General features: G+C 35.3%; 3 protein-coding genes across 5 annotated transcripts; 2 read left to right on the top strand and 1 right to left on the bottom strand.

The window, feature by feature from the left end:
• Positions 1-43: 43 nt before the first annotated feature.
• LOC113058556 (synaptosomal-associated protein 25-like) lies at positions 44-7,559 on the top strand. The gene is made up of 8 exons (XM_026226555.1): positions 44-324; positions 2,751-2,834; positions 3,483-3,524; positions 4,197-4,245; positions 4,597-4,714; positions 5,754-5,891; positions 6,395-6,539; positions 6,636-7,559. The coding sequence occupies exons 2-8, from the start codon at positions 2,763-2,765 to the stop codon at positions 6,699-6,701; spliced, it is 630 nt and encodes a 209-aa protein (XP_026082340.1). The 5' UTR covers positions 44-324; positions 2,751-2,762; the 3' UTR covers positions 6,702-7,559.
• Positions 7,560-8,524: 965 nt separating this feature from the next.
• On the top strand, positions 8,525-13,420 carry LOC113058550 (uncharacterized). Of its 2 annotated transcripts, none has more exons than XM_026226548.1 (5): positions 8,525-8,994; positions 9,943-10,171; positions 10,295-10,750; positions 10,873-10,923; positions 11,693-13,420. In XM_026226548.1, exons 2-5 carry the CDS (start codon positions 10,033-10,035, stop codon positions 12,184-12,186), a joined length of 1,140 nt encoding a protein of 379 aa, XP_026082333.1. In that variant the 5' UTR covers positions 8,525-8,994; positions 9,943-10,032; the 3' UTR covers positions 12,187-13,420. The 2 variants fall into 2 exon arrangements, with proteins under 2 accessions (XP_026082333.1, XP_026082332.1); XM_026226547.1 differs by having other exon boundaries at positions 8,526-8,998.
• A 640-nt stretch (positions 13,421-14,060) lies between these two features.
• Positions 14,061-17,658, bottom strand: LOC113058552 (XIAP-associated factor 1-like). 2 transcript variants are annotated; one of them, XM_026226551.1, is made up of 9 exons: positions 17,452-17,658; positions 16,163-16,298; positions 15,904-15,960; positions 15,784-15,814; positions 15,583-15,627; positions 15,379-15,446; positions 15,064-15,282; positions 14,279-14,343; positions 14,061-14,181 (listed from the first exon to the last, which is right to left on the bottom strand). In XM_026226551.1, exons 1-8 carry the CDS (start codon positions 17,484-17,486, stop codon positions 14,305-14,307), a joined length of 630 nt encoding a protein of 209 aa, XP_026082336.1. In that variant the 5' UTR covers positions 17,487-17,658; the 3' UTR covers positions 14,061-14,181; positions 14,279-14,304. The 2 variants fall into 2 exon arrangements, with proteins under 2 accessions (XP_026082336.1, XP_026082335.1); XM_026226550.1 differs by having other exon boundaries at positions 15,583-15,814; positions 17,452-17,644.
• Between the last annotated feature and the right edge of the window lie 1,796 nt (positions 17,659-19,454).

Below are 19,454 nucleotides of genomic sequence, written 5' to 3' on the forward strand. Positions count from 1 at the left end.
GCGCAAACACCGGTTGCTCTGAACAACGCAATTTACCCACATCAGGAGCTGAAATAAAAATGACTGACAGTTACAACAGCCAATTAAAATCCCCAGCGCAAGCTAATTATTACAATAACAGCCAATCGGCATCACAAAGGGGAGCGGCCTCGGAGTTACCTGTGATGAAGACAACTGGCTGCTCGCGCTGAGTAGATGATGCTGAAATCAGATCGACGAGTAAACAAACAGGTGTTGAGCGCGAGTGGGTGAACAAAACGACTTTGTCTTAATTGCGCCATCCTCAGGAAAAATAAGGCTTAAGAGAGTAACTGGTGTCATACGGTAAGCTGTTTATCTTCTTTTTTTATCTCGTTGAAAAATAAACTTTAAATATTTTTGTACCTATCTTACTTCCAAAGTATTATCAGAGAATACGACGGCTGTTAATGCAGTTGTGTTGGGATATTATCAGGTATATTATCATCTCTCCAATAATTTATTCTGATATGATTAAGTTACTAATGTTGTTTTAAGAGAGAGCTTTATTCATTCAATATAGATGTAAAGGCAAATAGAAACATAATCATGATTTTGTTACATGTGATTTGGTATAAGATTAATTACACACACACAAAAAAAAAAAAAAAATATATATATATATATACAAACACACAATTTACAATATATTATATGAATATATATATATATATATATATATATATATATATATATATATATATAAATTATATAAATATAAAAAGGAGTAAATTAAATGTTTCATTATTATTATAATAATTATTATTATTATTCAATGTTTTTACAGCTCATGATGTTAAATTTAGCTTTTACTATTTTGCTTTTCTTGTTTTACTTGCAAGAAAATTTAGAAAGAAAATATTATTTTCTGCTTTGATTTAGTCTACTGTCCATTGCACTAAATGCTTCATTCATTCATTCATTCATGCATTCATTCATTCATTCATTCGTTCATTTTTGGTGTTTGGACAACGATCTCTCAGCAGTGAGCAAATGAAATCCCCTCATTAAATCCATGTCCACCTGGGGTTTAAAACCTACAGGCAAATCAGTCCAGTACATTATACAGTATGCTTAAACAGGGAATGCAATAAGATTAATAAATCTTAACCCTTTTAAAGAGACTCCTTTGATATTTTCAAGTATTAAATGTTGATGATGATCAATCAAGATTTATTCTGCCTTCCTGGTATAATTAAATAACAGTAAATGATTTGTAGAATCATAATAATCAAAACATAAAATGAAAAATGTAAAGTTTTTAAAGCCCATCATAAATTGGTGCAATAAATTTCACTCAATTTCGCTAATCGATCTAACATGAATCTAAACAAAGAGGTTTACCCATAAAAGTATTGTTAGATTTGATTTTCTTGGGGTTCATTTGTTTCTTACCAAAAACATTTTGAAAAAACAAATTTCAACTGTCTCATTAATGTTTATAAATGCATTTCATGATAAATTGCATTCTAAAATAATTATGAACCTGTGAGCAACATTTACATTTGTTTTTAATTACTGACATAACTCTTCCACTTTACTGAAACACAAGGATTATGAACTTTAATTAGTGATGTAGTAAAGGTAAAGAGTAAAGAGCCCACCATTCTTGCTATTATCGATGTTACTCATATGCTATGACATGATTTTTGCTCCACATATGATCAACCGTTTCTTTCAAGCTGTACACCTGAATGATTCTATGGCGAACCAGACAATAGATAGATATAATATAATATAATTAAAACTACATAAAATCTGAAAAGATTTGTGTGGAGTAGCATGTGGGGTGATTTTATGTTCTACAGAAATATGTTTCCCTTAAAATCATAAGACTATAAATAAGTTTATGAAAATTGTTTATGAAAATAGTGCCCATTAGGCCATCCGAGATGTAGACGTTTGCTTCATCATCAGAACCGATTTGGAGAAATTTAGCATGACATTAATTGCTCACCAATGCAGTGAATGGGTGCCATCAGAAGGAAAGTCAAAACAGCTGATAAAAACATCACAGTAATTCACAAGTAATCCACATGACTCCAGTGCATCAAATAACAACTTGTCAAGCGGAAGCTGCATGTTTGTAAAAAAAAAAACAAATACAGCATTAAGATGTTTTTAGCTTTCGGCTTAAATACAAACCCATAATCCATAATATTGCTTTGCAACTGATTTAATGCTAAATTGATCTTAATCTGTTGAAAAAAGTAAGTAATTTACCTGAGGTTGAATACTTTTTTTTTTTGAGTGAACTATTCCTTTAATACATCATATATTTGTATATTTTCATTTAACATCTTTGGTTCATGTTCATATTTCAAGTCATTTGCCTCTGAACATGACCAAAGTATAATGAAGATGCCTCAAGGTTGTAAAATAATGCAGCCCCATTGATTTTTCAAATGCCAACTGCTGTTTTTCTTTAGTCAAGAAATAAAGGTGTGCAAGACACTGTGACAACTTAAACACACCCTCTAAACAATGTAAGATGTATAATTTTCCAGCCTAATGTTCGGGATGCATGCTGATTCCGAGATGCACCTAGCAATTAATAAATGGTGGATTTGGTTTTGCATGAGGGGGTCTGATTTTATGCAACACATCAGCTGTGCCGTTTCTCCTCCGTTGTGCCAGACCAATTATTGCTGTCAATCTGAGGCATGCTGAGTTTATAAAGCCTTTGCTCTAAGAATAACCACGTCCCTCGACCTGTCCTCCCCCTGCTGCAGTTCTCAGCTAGTATGGCTGCCGACTCCACCATGAGATCTGAAGTGGAGGAGCTGCAGAGGAGGGCCAATCAGGTGACAGATGAGGTATGCTGCTAACAATCACCAAAGTAGCAAAGTCCAATGTTGATTTGCATTGATTTGTGTGGGTCTTCAGATGTTGTGTGTTTTTCTGCCTTATTTTGATTAGGCTGCACATTAATAGGCCTACAGTGATGACATCAAACATTTTCCACTAGGGTTACTACAGGTCTTAGTTATTTCCATGGAACATAGCAACTAGGATGATGACGCTAAACACAGTCTATATGCACCTGCATCATTATTATGATTCTCACTGTGACGAAGTGAAGGTTGATCATGAATGAAGCCATTATTCATCCCCAGATTTTCCATTGGGTATTAATTAATGTATAATGTACTGTACTGTCCCTATGCTATTTATACATAATAAATAAATCCCAATGGGGTAATCTGGACCCTGCCACAGAACACCTCTTACATGGCTACTTACAAAGTAAAAAAGTATTTGCATCATTACATAATCATTTGTAGTTGTTTTTTTTATTTATTTCAATACAATATACAAGACAATCAGCTTAAGTAAACACTGCAACAATTTTCCAGTGAGTCCTCTGAGGTCATTTTCAATATAATTTATAACAATATATATTGCATTGGGTTTAAAATATGTTCTGTAGTCACCCTTGTGTTTTGAATTTTTACCTCCTACAGTCCCTTGAGATCACTAGAAACATGAAGCTCCTGTTGGAGGAGGTGAGTGATTATGTATATTATTTCTCATAATTGCAGTTGCCCCATCCTGTACTGTTGAACAGTTGTTGTGGGTGATATCAAATCAGTTTGTATCTCAGTAGAAACTGCCTTGTCATCCTGGGACAGATTAAGCCTGAGACCATAATGAAAACCTGGGTCCAGATGCATAAACTTAGTCTCTATGTTAAGGCCAACTGGCAGTCAGCCAGAGAGTAAACAGACTTGTTTTCCAGATTCAAATTACCTTTTTTATATAACTGACCTAAAAAAGTGAAAAAGTCTTAAAGAAATAAATGTTGATGACTATAAGACTACTCTATGCTTTTTATGCAACCGGCCACTGGATGTAATTTAAACCTGGAAAAAAAAAAAAAAAAAGAAAAATAATAAAAAGAAAAATAAATTAGTGGTCTCAAAAGTTTTGTACCCCACTGTTCAAACAATCAAAATATCTTTCATTATTTCATAAAGCATAATGCAAAATAAATGTTACCATGCGATTATTCTTTATTTTTGCGCAGCCCTTTTCTTAAATTGGCCTCTGGGCACAAACTGAAAATCATAGTGCAAACATATCTCAAACATATATTTTTTTTTTATTCAACTGCAGGAAAATTCATCAGTTGCCTATTAATGTGTACTCGTACTGAACTTTTTTCAATTCTTCAACAGAGTAAAGATGCAGGAATCAAGACACTTGTTATGCTGGACGAGCAGGGAGGTAATGAATTATCTTCATACATTATAGTTAGAGATAAACTGCACAGCAGCTAAACAATCAACTAATTACTTGCAAATGCATCGTTAGTTGTTCATTTATCCTGTTGCATCTATAGAGATTATCTTTATGCAAATGATACTGAATAAGATGTGGTAGTATAAACCGTGTGTTCTATCTTTTGTTATTTACTCGTCCTTTCAGTACGACATATATAAATACAGCCATATATGATTCTGTATATATAGAAATATGTGCCCTCTATGTGGTTTTGTGTGCATGCTTGCATATTTCCCATTTCAATTCCCCTTCCTCCTGCCTCCCGTACCCTCCCCATTCCCTTCGCATGGGCAGAGCAACTGGACCGTGTAGAAGAGGGCCTGGACCAGATCAGCAAGGACATGAAGGAGGCTGAGAAAAATCTCACTGACATGGCCAGGTGTTGTGGTCTGTGCATCTGGCCATGTACAAAGTAGGTTTCCTCCCTGACACCTGAGCCATGGCTGCTTGGCGATCAGTGATGTCATTTCTCTGCCCATGCCTCTGTCCCTTTGGATAACCTGCCTGCTTTGATGTTGCTACATTATAGTCTTTTTTTTTTTTTTGGCTGTTTTGTGAGTAGAGGTTCATGTAGTACCCCATGTGAACATTTGAAATTACCCTTAAAGTTGTGCAACTTGTGCTCACATAACAAATGCAGTGTTTAGATATTCATAACATCATTTTTTAGTTTATATCTGTCTGTTTCACTTGTCATTTGGAACTAAAGCTATAATGTTGATGTTTAGTCGCTTATCAGCGTGTGGTGCTTTTTGCTGAGAATGCTGTTGTTTCTGTTTTTTTTTTAATTTGTCTCCATACTGTAACCCCTGAAACATCCATACTCTGTGATTCCACCTTCCATCATCAAGAGCAACTTGAGCGGATTGAGGAAGGGCTGGACCAGATTAACCAAAACATGAGGGAAGCTGAGAAAAACCTCACAGATGGGCAAATGCTGCGCTCTGTGCTCCTGTGATAAGTATGTGATGTTTGGAGGGGGCTCGGCTTCTAGTGTGCTTGCATGAAAACTTTGCATGCCTTGGATTTTTTTTTAAGTGTGAACTCAGGAAATCACAAGAAACTGGTTGGATGTATTGTCCTTTTTATGTTGTTGGTAGTGTGTATAAATATATATTGCTCTATTTAAGAGATTTTGTGACAGGAGCAATACCTGAGAAATTTTAATAATACGCCCTTGGTGGTCTTTAACATCGAACTCATGCAACTCATGACTTAAATTACATAACTAGAGTCAGACAATCTCCAACCAAATAATATGTATTGTGATTATTTTTTGTGTGGTTCATTCAAAGCAGATGCAACTTCACCTACCAGTGTCTTCAGAGTCAGCGTTGAATCCTCATCATAATCTTTAGGCAGTTCAAATTTCAGTTTCTCAAAGTTTTAGTTATTGACAACTGGTATGACTAATCTTGTCAACTTTGTCTTTCTCTTATGGCTTCTCTCAGACTAAAGGACTTTGAAGCAAGTGGGGCGTATAAGAAGGTTTGGGGTAATAATCAAGATGGGGTGGTGTCTAGCCAGCCCTCTTCTCGAGTTTTGGATGATAGAGAGAAGATGACCATGAGCGGTGGATATATTAGAAGGTGCCAGAACGTTGGCCTCTCCTCCTTAAATTGGCTCTATTCAGACTGAAAATAAATAAATAATAATAATAATAAAAAAAACGTTAATATTTTTTGGAGCTAGTATGCATTAGTTGATCATATGTGACAGTAAATGCATTTATAATGTTACAAAATAATAAATCAAATAAATGCTGTTCTTTTGAACTTTACATTCATCAAAGATTATTTTACAGTTTCCACGAAAAATATTAAGAAGCACATTTGTTTTGAACATACAGAACGAAGGTTCATGTGACCCTGAGTTCTGCTAATGGATGCTAATAATTATCCTTTACTATCACAGGAATGAATTACTTAAAATAAAAAAGTTTATTTTTATTTTTGATAATATTTCATAACGGTATTTACAGTATTTTTGCTCGAATAGATGCATCCTTGGAGGGCAAATAAACATACAAAAAACAAATCTTAGCACCCCGACACTTGTGAACAGTGTATAAACTATCGTTTCTGTCTGATAGAGTGACAAACGATGTAAAGGAGGATGAAATGGAGGAAAACTTGGCACAAGTCGGTAGTATCCTTGGCAACCTCAGAAGCATGGCACTTGACATGGGCAATGAAATCGACACCCAGAACATCCAGACTGAACGCATACAGAGCAAGGTCAGTGTTTGGAAGGGGTTCAGAAACGTCTGTTCTACAAAGAGCAGCTGAACCTTTTTATATTAACCCCTCTTTTATTCTTTTTTTTTTTTGCAGGCCGTGGTCAATGAATCCCGCATCAGTGAGGCCAATCAGAGAGCCACAAAGCTAATAGCTAGATAAAACCATGGGATTTTCCTTTGTTGAACACATTTACAGCCTTCTGTATAATTTTTTTTTGCATATTGATACAAAAATATTAAGTTGCTCTTATTTTAAATGACCATTTACAGAATTTGGATTACTGCCTGATATCAGTAAGTTATTATTATTATAGTTATTATTGTTCTTCTTCAATATGTCAAGGAAAAATAATGAATGCTAATATGTTGTTTCAAGTCTGTGCTGTAATTGTAATTTAATCTGTATAGAAACAGCACTGCTATCTTTGTTTTTTAAGCCTGCAGGAGATTTTGAAAACTGTCACTTGAAAACTGTGAATAGTCTAAGCCCATTTGGAGGGCAAAACAAGACAGTGATATTTAAAGGGCAAATTCAGTACACACCTTAATGATGATACAGACTTAGCACAGGCAAGCAGATGAAACCACAATATAAACGCAATGCGTGAAGTTTCACATTAAATGTTTTTCCATGAAAAAACATTATAAAGAAAACACTTGACCATTTAGAACCTTGCGTTCATATTGAATTTGATCTTGAAATTGTTTTCACATTAGACTTTTTAATCACAGTTTTTAATTGAAACATTGTTTTATATGTATCTCAAATGGCCAAAACTTGCATTTTTGTTTGCATATCTTTGTTTCATCCTTCTGAGAGATGGTCTAAATATCTGTGGATTGGAAACAAATGGAAAATTGACAGGCTTGTGCTGCAGTTCTATGGATGGTAATATTGGTAAATGTAATTTTGTTTTGTCTACTTTGAGTAGCTTTTTAAAAAAATAAATCCACTTTAAAATTTCAAGGGTGTGTTTTCATGATGGACAAAATGTTTTTTTTCTGCCCATCCACTTGCTTAGGTTCTTTAAATAATCTTTCTTTTTTATTATTTTATTTCGAAAATAAAACCAAAATGATATTTTTTTCCCCCAGTGTTATTCATTTATTTAGTTTCAAACATGTGACTTTCTTCTTTGGAGCAAATTATGATTTTGGTATACTGGCAACCTCAGTTCCCATTCATTTTGATTCAGTCTTTAGCTGTACAATGTAAAATGAAGGTTACCCAGTGTGGGACATTCTCCTAACTAACTAAAAAAAAAGTCAGTAAATTTTGAGTAAAAAAAAAAAAAACATTTAAGATTTTTCATTTTTGGGGTGAACTGTCCCTTTAAGCCGTGAGACAAATCTCAACACCTTTTTTCCCCGGACTCTTGCGCGCATATTTGAGGTACTCACTACCCCACCTAGCGGTTGCTACAAACAATGCACTGCCACTCCCACGTCTGAGAGAGAACCTCAAAATGGTGGCATGGCCACATCATCACTAAACTGTAAATGATGGTAAACATTTGTACAGATTCTCAAATATATAATTTCATTTGGTAGCTGCCAAAACTTCTGCTTCATATTCATATGATCCTCGAGAAGACATGTGGTCCACAGATACAGATCGAGAGCTGCAACACAATCCAATGTTTCCACTTCAATCACATCAGTTGTGTAAAAAGGCCTAAATTAATTCCAGCATGCCATTTTGAAGAATAGCCCTTTATTGAATAGTGAAGATTAGCCATTTTTAGGATTTATGTTAACTATTTTACAATCTTAGTTGCTTGTACATTCTCTTTTATAAATATTAAAATGTCATATATAGCCTAGCACATACGTTTTATGGACTACACACAGGTCACCTTCACCTTTTGATGGATTACGTCATATAAATGTGTTTTTATATATAAGAAAGAGAGAAATTGCACTCCGGAGAGCAATATTTAGCTGATTATATCTAGCTGAATATTTTACAGCTGGGGGCATAACCAGAAAATAATATACGCGTTTTAGAAATGTCTTTGCCTTTTCATATTTTATTAATTTAAGACCAAGAAATCAGAGTTTTATTTTTGTGCTGGAACTCTGTATGGAGTGTTGAAAATGTCCAGATACCACAAAACAGCCGGTTGGACTGAAAAAAAAAAACGCGTACAAAATCCATAAATATTTTACGCGATATATTCAACTTGTATGCGAATAAAGGGCGACTTAAATTTACTTTAGTTTAATAGTAAGTGGAACATTTCCATGCTAAGACTGGGCCGCAGGGTTCGCATGTAGAGTGAGAACAGCTTCCACACAGGCACAGGGAAGGATTACTATAGAATGTTGGCGAACTATCGCTGTGGAGGGGAAAAACACGTAGAGCTGAGTCTGCGCGACGCAGGGGATCACTGCCTACGAAGTTTATCGGGCAAGACTACACCGACAAATCCTAGGACACGTTCGGCCGCACTGTAGGTAATTACGACTCGATCTTATCACACATATCAGTAACGACTAAGTTTATCGCAGTCCCGACGCGCATAGTTTCGATTTGACTCCAAATTCGTTCGTAAATGCGTGCGTAACGTTAGTCCATTTTTTCTACCCGGCAGGCGAACGACAAACAAAAATACTAATCTGTTTTTGCGTTTCCTAGCGGAATGTTTGCTTACTGCGATTAATGAATCTCTCTTTACGCGTCCGAGCGAATACTGTACGCGAGGTATTTGAGAAATGGCAGATTTGGACGCTCGGGATAGATGCTGTGAGTCCCGTGATGGCGCTCGCTTCGGTTCTCTGTGTTCCTATCGCTCTCTGACGATCAGGCAGGAAAACAACAAAGAAGCAGGAAGCATATGGGCACACCGGCGAGGCGCTGTGAGATCACGCCGCAATTAGTTGTAACAGTTAATTTAAAGTAAAAGGATCCTAGAAAACTAGGATTCTGTGCTTTGACCGAATTATCTCTGTTTGTGCTTGTTCTGTCATTTTAAAAGCATTAATCACATGATCATAATAAATCAGCGGGACAGTAAGTTTATTATACAATAAATGTAGCATTTTATATATATATATATATATATATATATATATATATATATATATATATATATATATATATATATATATATAATATATATATACACACACACACAAAGCAAATTATTTTTATGCACAATTCATATGTATAAATAAAATGAAGTATTTAAATTTTTTTTAAATAAAATTAATATTTTAACTTTTAACTGAATAATAAGATGTTTTGGCACAGATAGTGTGCAAGTAAGAACAGGTTATGTGTTGAATTAATTTTGACTCAAGCGCATTTTTTTTTTTTTTTGCATTGTAGGTTGAAGAGAATCGCTTAGTTAAATGATGTTGAAAGCTTCTGGATGAATAATAATTGTTATTTTTTTCAGCCATATGATTCTTCAAGCCTTCTGATGGATGCTGCCTAGAAGCCCTGTTTGATTTTGTTGTGGTTAGTTTCGAAGAGTGGAGGAGGAAGGATGTCAGAATTCATGCCATACCCTTACAGAGGGCCAGGAGGTGCTTTGATGCGCTTTAAGAAAAGAAAGTCACGTTTCACATTCCAGGAGGTTGAACTGCTGCTCAGTGAGGTGCAGAATAAACGACACATTCTAGTCGGTAAGACATATCTTTTTATTTTCATATCACGTAATTCGGTAGGATCTGAAAATGCTCTGAAAGTATGTAAATTCTGCTTTGCATATATTAAGGATAATAGTTAAATAGTCACTACTTCAACAGGAAAGTTCAACCGGGGCATTTCGAAGGATCTGAAAAACCGCACATGGGCGGATGTGACGGCACGTATCAACGAGGTCAGTGAGTGTCACCGAGAAATTATTGAAGTCATCAAGAAATGGGCAGATCTCAAATGTGACACCAAGCGGAGGGTGGCCGCAATGAGGGCATCGGGAGCCACGGCCACCCAAATCGCACAACAGCTCTCGCCTATAGAAACCATGGTGCACCAGATCCTTCAAATGTCTAACCCTAACAAAAACGTGAGCGATTTGGAAATTGATGACCAAATGGATGATGAAGACGAGGACTTTTCTGGTCTCTCGGAGATCCCACACAGCTCCTCACACATGGCAAATGGCAGGCCTCATTCGTTTAGTTTGCCAGTGCCACCTCCTTTTCACACTACTATCCCTTGCAAAAGTGATACAGAGCTTCCTGCTCACATGATGTTCAGCAGTGAGTTCCTTTTTTGTTGTATTTTTCAATAAATGTAGGTGATTCGGAATCATTACCGAGTGTTTGGTTTTTATTTGAATATTTAAAATGTTATAAATTTGTTATTTGTTTTGTATTGACAGATTCACCAGTGCCTCTATCAGATGTCCAGACTGACACACCAGGAAAGGAAGGTCGGAAATAATGCAGAGATACTTGACACACATTTTGATTCTTTTAATCGGTCAATGCTGGCATGTTTGTTTTGTCTCGATCAACTTATTAAAAATATATATTGAATATATAACTGCTTTATTCATTAGGTGACATGAATACACCTCCTCTTTGAAGAGCATGTTCTTTTGTGTTAAAAGTACAAAAATGTCAGGGTCGATGATACTAAAAATCTTTATTTCGGTGTTTGGCATAAAAGATGAGCATTATGTGTGATTAAGTTGATAAGTTGATTAAGAAAATACATGTGCGTGGCACAATAGATGATTTAAATTATGTATTTGATCAGTATTCTTTGATTGGTGTAAATAATATTTGAAAAACTTAACTTAATTATTTCATATTTTTACTTTGAAAAAAAACATATATAAAATATTTTTTAATATATTTTATGCATTTAGCAGATGCTTTTATCCAAAGTGCATTCAGACTAAAAAATTTTTTACCTAACATGTGTTCCCTGGGAATCGAACCCACAACCTTGCGGTGCTAACACAATGCAAAATCTAAGTTTATTACATTTTTATTTTACATTTTTGTGACATTTTTTAGCTTTAGTTAATTTACACAGGAATTGAAAATTGTATTGTGTCCATTATTATGGACTCTCTTATTGTAAATTGACCATAAAATGTTATATATCCATTTTACATGATCAACAACTCTTAAGTGTCTTGTTTTCAAATATGATGTTAATGTGTGAATTAACAGGTTTTTTTATCCTTCCAGGCAGAAACATGCAGTTTATTCACCCAAGAAGCCAAGCAAACCAGAATCCAGTTGGTATTCCAGTATTCCTGAGCCGTCCTATTGCTGAGAAGAGCCAAGTTCGAGAGAGACCTAATCACAACACATTTAATGGCCCCTCATCTGCCAGTATCCCAACATTTATTGCACCTTCTACGGCTGCCTCATCATCACCACGTTCAGCTCCTGCTCGGCTCCCTCCCCAACCTGCTCATGTGGAGCCTCGCAGTCTGCAGGAACATTTATCCCAGAGTGCCTCGCTCAGCCTGCAGGAACAGCAGGCCACCACACTGCTGATAGGGTCGCTGTCTCACTCACTGGAGTCGCTCACGAAGTCTGTGCAGAGATTGGTCCACACCCAGCAGCAGTTTTCACGTGACACCTTACAGCTGCAGCGTGACACGCTCCACGTCCTGCGTGACTTCTCCACCAACGCCTTGACTCTCCTGCAGGACAAGGTCAACGGACATCCATAGCTCCTGAACATGGCAATGTTACTGAAAGTTACATTTGGGAGCAAGTTACAAAAAAACAGTGAATGCTGATAACAAAGAAAAAACAATAAGCTTGATAGCTGGATATATTGACACTAGAGTATATGGCAATCTTTAAATATCTAAATCGCTAAAGATTTCCCTGTTTATAACATAATAACCAAAATAGGATCTTTGTAGAGTTATCGACTGAATATTTTCAGTAGACGGCTGGGTGTCATAGACTGTTTGGACCAATCATGTGCTATTATACAGGTAATTTAAATGGGCAAAAATGTATTTAAAAATTGACTGCTAATTTAAGATAATTATATTTGTGGTGCTCTTTAACATATTGCAATGTGGCTATTAAATTGGCCGTTTTTAATTTATGTAATCTTATTTTTATTTTACTTTTCTTTATTTAGCTTTGCTATTCTGATGGTTCACCTTGCTTTTAAATCAGTTTCTGGCTCAAGCATTGCTTAACAGACCTGCTGTTCATGTTTGTGATCTTTTAGCTGTTTTTAGTTGTTTATCTTAACTTCAACTTCCAAAGACTCATTGTTGTGTTTTATTTTAACTCTAGATGTGATTTTAAATTCTGACTGAAGGCACATTATCTTAGCTGTAGCTCCTACGGATCTGTGGTTGTTCTCCCAGAAATGAAAAGTCAGCACACTGTTAAAAAAAAAAAAAAAGTCTCCTACTTTAAAACCCAAATGTAAAGGATGAAAATAAAACATATAATTTGAAATAATACAGATTTTTCTCCCTTCAGATCAAAGGAATAGTTCACCCAGAAATGGGTGCTGACCATTTTCTCACCCTCAGTCTGTCCAAGATGTAGATGAGTTTGTTTGTTCATTGGAACAGATTTGGAGAAATTTAGCATTAGATCACTTGCTCACCAGTGGATCGTCTGCAGTGAATGGGTGCCGTCAGAATGAGAGTCCAAACAGCTGATAAAAACATCACAATAATCTACAGGTCTTGTGAAGTAAACTTCTGTAATCTTTTAAGTGTGTGGCATCACATGTCTGGCATGATTATCACATTATCTGTCCGTTCTGTAGCACAGCAATCATGGAAGTTATAAAAAGAGAAAGTTTTATATAATTGTTTGTCAACAGATGAGAAAAAAAGATTTGAGGTTGCCTATGTGATTATGACAGTTTATTCTTGAATTTGCACTCTCATCACTGATCTCTCACTAAATGAATACAAAAAATCTCCACTAGATGTCACTCTTGCGCTTTTTTATTTTCATTTCCAACAGGTTTTGAAAAAAACTACATTTGCACAAACATTCATTTTATTAGATTCATCATTACTAGGAGCACTAAGTTTACTTCCAAGAAAATCAAAATTTAATTCTAATAATAAATCCTAGGAATATTCTACTAAATTACAAATGAACCAATAGAGCAGTAAACAACATTTTACAATGTAGTTAAACATATCCAACTGAGTAATACTTAAAAAAAATATATTATAGGAATATTTCGATGTGAAGGAAAGGCAATCCTGACTGAGACGCTGCCATCTTGCTGTCTCCCCCAATAAATGGCTATTTTCTCCTGATTTTCACAATACTCTTCCTTTGGTAAATGGTCTACAGGATTCTCAGTTATTTTAAACTAAGAAATGTATTGGCAGAGAGAGAAATAATTTAAAGTCTATAATATATTAAGCCCCTCATAGTTTGTTTATCTTGTGTTAACGTTATTTTTCACTGTGGTCTGAGGTTTGTCAGGATTTAACTTGCAGTAACGTTTAAACAAACACATTTATGAAAGAGCCAAACAACTGCATCATAAAAAGGGTTAATAGTAATTAATAAAACAATAAAGTATGCACATAAAGTACCCTCACTCAGGATGTCTAAAACTTTTTAAGAGTTTTGAAGATAAATTTTAAAGAGACATTATTTTCAAATTAAAAGCAGACAATGGCAATTTATAAGAAGCATTGTGGTGATTGGAGTTTCCAGCGACCCTGTAAAATAATTCATACATTTATTATAATTTATCATCATTATGGTTTAGACAATGTTTTATACTGGTGATACATAATATATTATTTGTATACTTACACATTTTGCTTTTCTTTCACCAGCCATCATGCCAGGCTCAGATGTTTGTATAATTCACATTTTGTCTTTAAAAATAGAAATAAAATACAAACATATAAATTAATAATTAATTAACAGTATATACAGAGCAAAGGCTCACATTTACATCATTTATAGTATTTTTGGGGTCCATTTTCAGATTATTTTTTTAAACTCTTGATACTTTATTCATCAAGGATACAATAGTGACTTCACATTGTGACAAAAAAACTATTTCAAATAATTTTTTTTTAATTTATAGAAATCTGAAAAAAGTAAAAAAAAAAAAAAAAAACTAAACTGTTTCCACAAACATATTAAGCAGAACAAATGTTTTCAACATTGATAATAATTTAAAATATATATTTTTTTCTGCAGCAAATCAGCATATTAGAATGATTTCTAAAGGATCTTGTGATTAACGTCTGCTAAACATTTTGAAATATAATTCATCAGAAAGCACTTGTTTAAAAATTATTATTATGGTTATGGTTTGTTTAATTAAATAATTACTGCTTTGGTGAGCATAAAAGACCGCTTTCAAGGACATTTCAAAATCTAAAAGACCCCAAACTTTTGAACAATTGGTGTATTTATTTTGGTATAAATAAATTACTAGTTTTACTAATGTTTACAAAATGTAAAGTTTACTAAATTTTCGAGTTAATGGTGTAAATCAAGCACAAAATTACTGTTCAGATTGTTGCTTTTCAACCTGAGGCTGAACAAGTTTAAAATATCACTATGTACAAAACAGTGGGTTGTACCTCATGCCATTCGAGTGTCTTTGCAGGGAGAGCCAGATGACAGAGCGGACAGGTGCTTATCTTATCCAGGTCAATGTTTCTGTCTTCTGTTTCTCTCTTCTTCTTTTGCAATGATGAGAAGGAGAAATCTGCAGCTCTGGCATTTCCAGCATTGGGGTTTTCATCCTCAGAGTCATCATCCTCAACATCTGCAAACTTTAAGGACTGTTTGCAAAGAAGCTAGTAAAAAAGTAAAACAGAAAGATTTGGCATGTTTAAAATAGATTTTCATGATTACGTATTATAACCCTTTTCTTATTTATTGACATATTTTACCTTGTGCTTCTTCAGAGTGCCTGAGGGAATGTATTTCAGACAATTCTGACATTGCAGCATGGTCAGCTCTGGAAATAACCGATATGCAAAAACAGTATTTTACAATCACAGTTTGTCTGAATAACCTAAAATATGCAGAACTTGGCAATACTAAGACCTATAGCACCTCTATAATGTTTCAAACTGATCATGGCATTAACTAACCATCTGTGTCTGCAGTATCATCTTCAGAGACCAGGTTCTTTGACGCTGTGGGGGTGGAAGCAGAGCAGATCTGAGCGTGATCAAGCTGCTCCATCAGTTTAACGTACTGGCCACAGTCAGAGCAGCGTTCTGTGCGACTCCCACAGGACACTTTGTGCTCTTTTAGACTGCTCAGAGGAAGCTCAAGCTGACAAAACTCACAGATCTGAGGCCTCTCGGAGCACTCGTCTTTCTGTAAACCAGAAGAGACAGAAACGACAAAGGAATAAGTGTGAAAACACTCAGAGAGAAAAATTTAACGGTGTGAGAATGAGTATCTACCTCATGATCCAACAGATGCCTCCGCTCCAACTTTTTGTTGCACATCTTACATTTTACCTGTGAGACATAATGAGAAATGAGGCCATTGACATGGTTTCTCAGAGGGGGAGATTACAGTGATGAGTAATCAGCAAGTCAAGTGGAAAACGTTTAGTGGGAAAATGCATCACAAATAATCTTTTATGACACACAGGGCCAAGAGCCTGTAAAAAGCAGCAAAAGCATAGTGTTAATCAGTGTTGAATGGTGTGGTCTTGACCTCTGCGTGCTGCTCGGTTTTATGCTCCTCCAGTTGATCTCGAGGCACGGTTTCATCGCAGTCAGGGCATATACACAGAAACCTCTTACAGTGTGGTTCGTGCAGGTCGTAGTTGGCCTTCGCCACCTCTTTTTTGCTGCATGAAAACATTGGAGAGATTCTTTACAGAGACTAGAGAGTGGAAAAGATGTTATGACACTACACTTTTAATGGCACTTAAAGGAACAGTTCACCAAAAAATATAAATTCTGCTATTATTTACTCAACAACATGCTGTTTCAAACCTGTATGACTGACTTTCTTCTCTGAAACACAAACTATTTTTGGAAGAATATCCTCCTGGTCTTTTCCATATAATGAATTTGACCAGGAACTGATGTAAATATAAATAAATAAAATAATAAAATATATTAAAATCATATATTTTCTCAATGGGGCCTTAAGGAGTTCACAATAGAAGCAGCGATTGTCTAATTCGTGAATAATTCATTCTTATGAGAAATATATTTTACATTTACTGCTTGATTAGTTCACAAAAAAAGGTTCCTCGTTTGTCAGTCAGAATGATCCGATGCTCCAGTTCAACACTGGGTCTCAATGGTCCAGTCATAGGTTTTAGAGCTCACTGGAGGCAAAGGGAAATAAAAAAGACTAACACATATAGGCCAGTTTTTGCATAAATCTATCGTATGGCTTGAGGAGATTTGGAATGTAGAGCAAGAGTCATATGGACTACTCTGCTAAAGGTCCAGTCCCCCTTTTTATATTACTGGAAGGCCATGCACGTGAGTAAATGATGCCAGAAATTTTGGCTGCACTATTTTATTGAACTATAGCCTATGTAAACAGGCTAAATTAACAGTCCGAGAGTGTTTACGTCACAAACTAGTGTTGAAATCTTTCACTAATCAATCCTGCTCAATATCAGTGATTCAGCAAATGACCAAAGCTAGCAAAGTTATTGTGTTATTTGAAAATTCGCAATTATAAATAAACGTAATCCGTCGACATATTACACAGCTGCTTTCACTTTAAAGTCACGTCAGAGTCATCGACAACATAAGGAAATAATCAATATTTTTGAGTAATGTTGAATAGAAAATGTTTTAGTTTTTTTCGATATTTTGTTGTTGCTGCAGTGCAGACAGAAACTTGAAAGTCGTGAATTGGCAGTGATCTTAAACTCGTCGAACACTGTCATTTTTTACATAAACTGGCAGTAAACATCGTTTGACGTCTTACCGAGTCTCTGCGTTATTAGACAGTAACGTTACGTTGAAAACACTCACCAGTGAGTACATAAAACCAGCTCTTCTTCGTCCATAGTTAGAGTGAGATAAGTGGGTTACTGTGTTGGGGATATTAATTTCACTTATCCTGAACAGAAAGTGGAACCGAAACTTATAACACGTCGTATTGCTAAACGTCTTATCTAACGAAACGAAATTGCTTTGTGTTGTCGTGAAAAACAATCAAGACTTCACTTGACATCTTAGGTGCACTGTATGTCTCCACTAGTATTTTTTTTTTTTTTTTTTTTTTTTTTTTTTACCATAAGTTACCATAACTCCGCATAAAGTAGGCTAACAGCCCCGTGATGTTGCATGGCAACCTACCACAGGTAGCCTATTTATAATAAAACCAAGTATGAGTTGCAGTATTGTGCATTTGTAATGTTGCAAAATAATTATATTTCAAATAAATGCTGCTGTTTTGAACTTTCTATTCAACAAAGAATCCTTAAAACAGGTTTGAGAGTTTCCATAAAATATTAACTGTTTTCATCATTGAATAATAAGAAATGGCACTTGAAGGATCATGTGACACTGAGGACTGGTGTAATGACTGCTAAAAAATCATCTTTGCTATCACAGGAATAAATAGCATTTTAAAATATATTGAAATACAGATATTTTAAATTGTAATAACATTTTGCAATATTACATTTTACTGTATTTTTTATTAAATAAATACAGCCTTGGTGAGCATAAGATACTTACTGAAACCCCCATCCCCATTATTTTTTTTAAAGCACTAACCCAACTTTTGAACGTTATATATGGTAGATTGGTATGCTTCATATATTGCTGTCTCCAAACATAATTTTATAATATGCTGGTTTTTACCTGTGTAGTCAAATGCATTTAAACAATAAATGTTACATTTATGAATGAAGCTGTTTTCTCGTTTACAATGTGTATGCATTAGTATGGATCAGTTCATGGTGTTCAGCTTTGAGTCTTCTGTGGATGATTACTGCTCAGCTCACATATGCTGTCACTTTAGGGAACCATTATTCCAACTGACTTCTGGATGGATTTCCCCTGTTGACCCCATTAGCAAATACTCATATACTCCAGATTTGATTGAGCTGTTAGTTTTGGTAAAATGTCCTCAAAATAATTGAACGAGGCTCTTGAATCAAGGCCTCCGAGACATCTCGGCTAATGGATGTTTGTCAGCAGAAACAGCACAGGAGCAGACAGCTGTGTCATGCCAGGAGAGTCACAGTAATTTTTGTATTGAGTTTTGCTTTTTCACTCTTGCCGCAGATGGTGTGAATAGGGAAGTTTACACAGACCAGTTCATTCTCTTATTCTGCCTGAGTGGGTCATCTGTCGCCTTCAATCTCTGATCAGAATTGTGATTAGCATTAGCGCTGCCACAGCCAAATACACACAAGGGTAATCTGGCATGATGTTGTTTTACATAAACAAGTGAGTTATTATAGTGAAGGATTGTATGCTGCAGGCCTGTTTTGTAATGGTTGTGTTTGTGCGCGTGTCTCTTGTTATATAATATTAAAGGTCACAGTTCCTTTCTCCACCAGTTAGACCAGAGAGCATAGAGCAAAACAAATCTTAGCATCAGTTCAAAGAGTGAGGAGTTCTAGTCTTACATCCTTAATTTTTCATCTCCTTCTCCCCCATGAGCCCTGCTCCCCACACCCCGCCCACCTCCGGTGATTATATTATCAATTTCTGATCGCTTTAGGGTTTTATTGCACTAGATCAAATTGTTTTTATGAGCAGAGCAGAGACATCTGAGCTGCGAGTCCAAAAATGAATGCATGAAACTAAATATTGCTTTATTGCATCGCAGTCTAGTGTCACAACAATTTCATAAAATGACCTTGGGATGGTTTTCAAAATTATTTTGTGATAGTTACTATAGGAAAGTTAATATGCTTCTTATATTAGATTTTATCATATTTTAATAATAGTAATCTTTATTTGTCTAGCATCCTTCATGCAAGAAATTCAAAGTGAAAATCTCAAAGTGATTTACAGTA

Source organism: Carassius auratus, chromosome 40 (assembly GCF_003368295.1).
Source record: "Carassius auratus strain Wakin chromosome 40, ASM336829v1, whole genome shotgun sequence".
In the NCBI taxonomy this organism is placed as follows: Eukaryota; Metazoa; Chordata; class Actinopteri; order Cypriniformes; family Cyprinidae; genus Carassius; species Carassius auratus.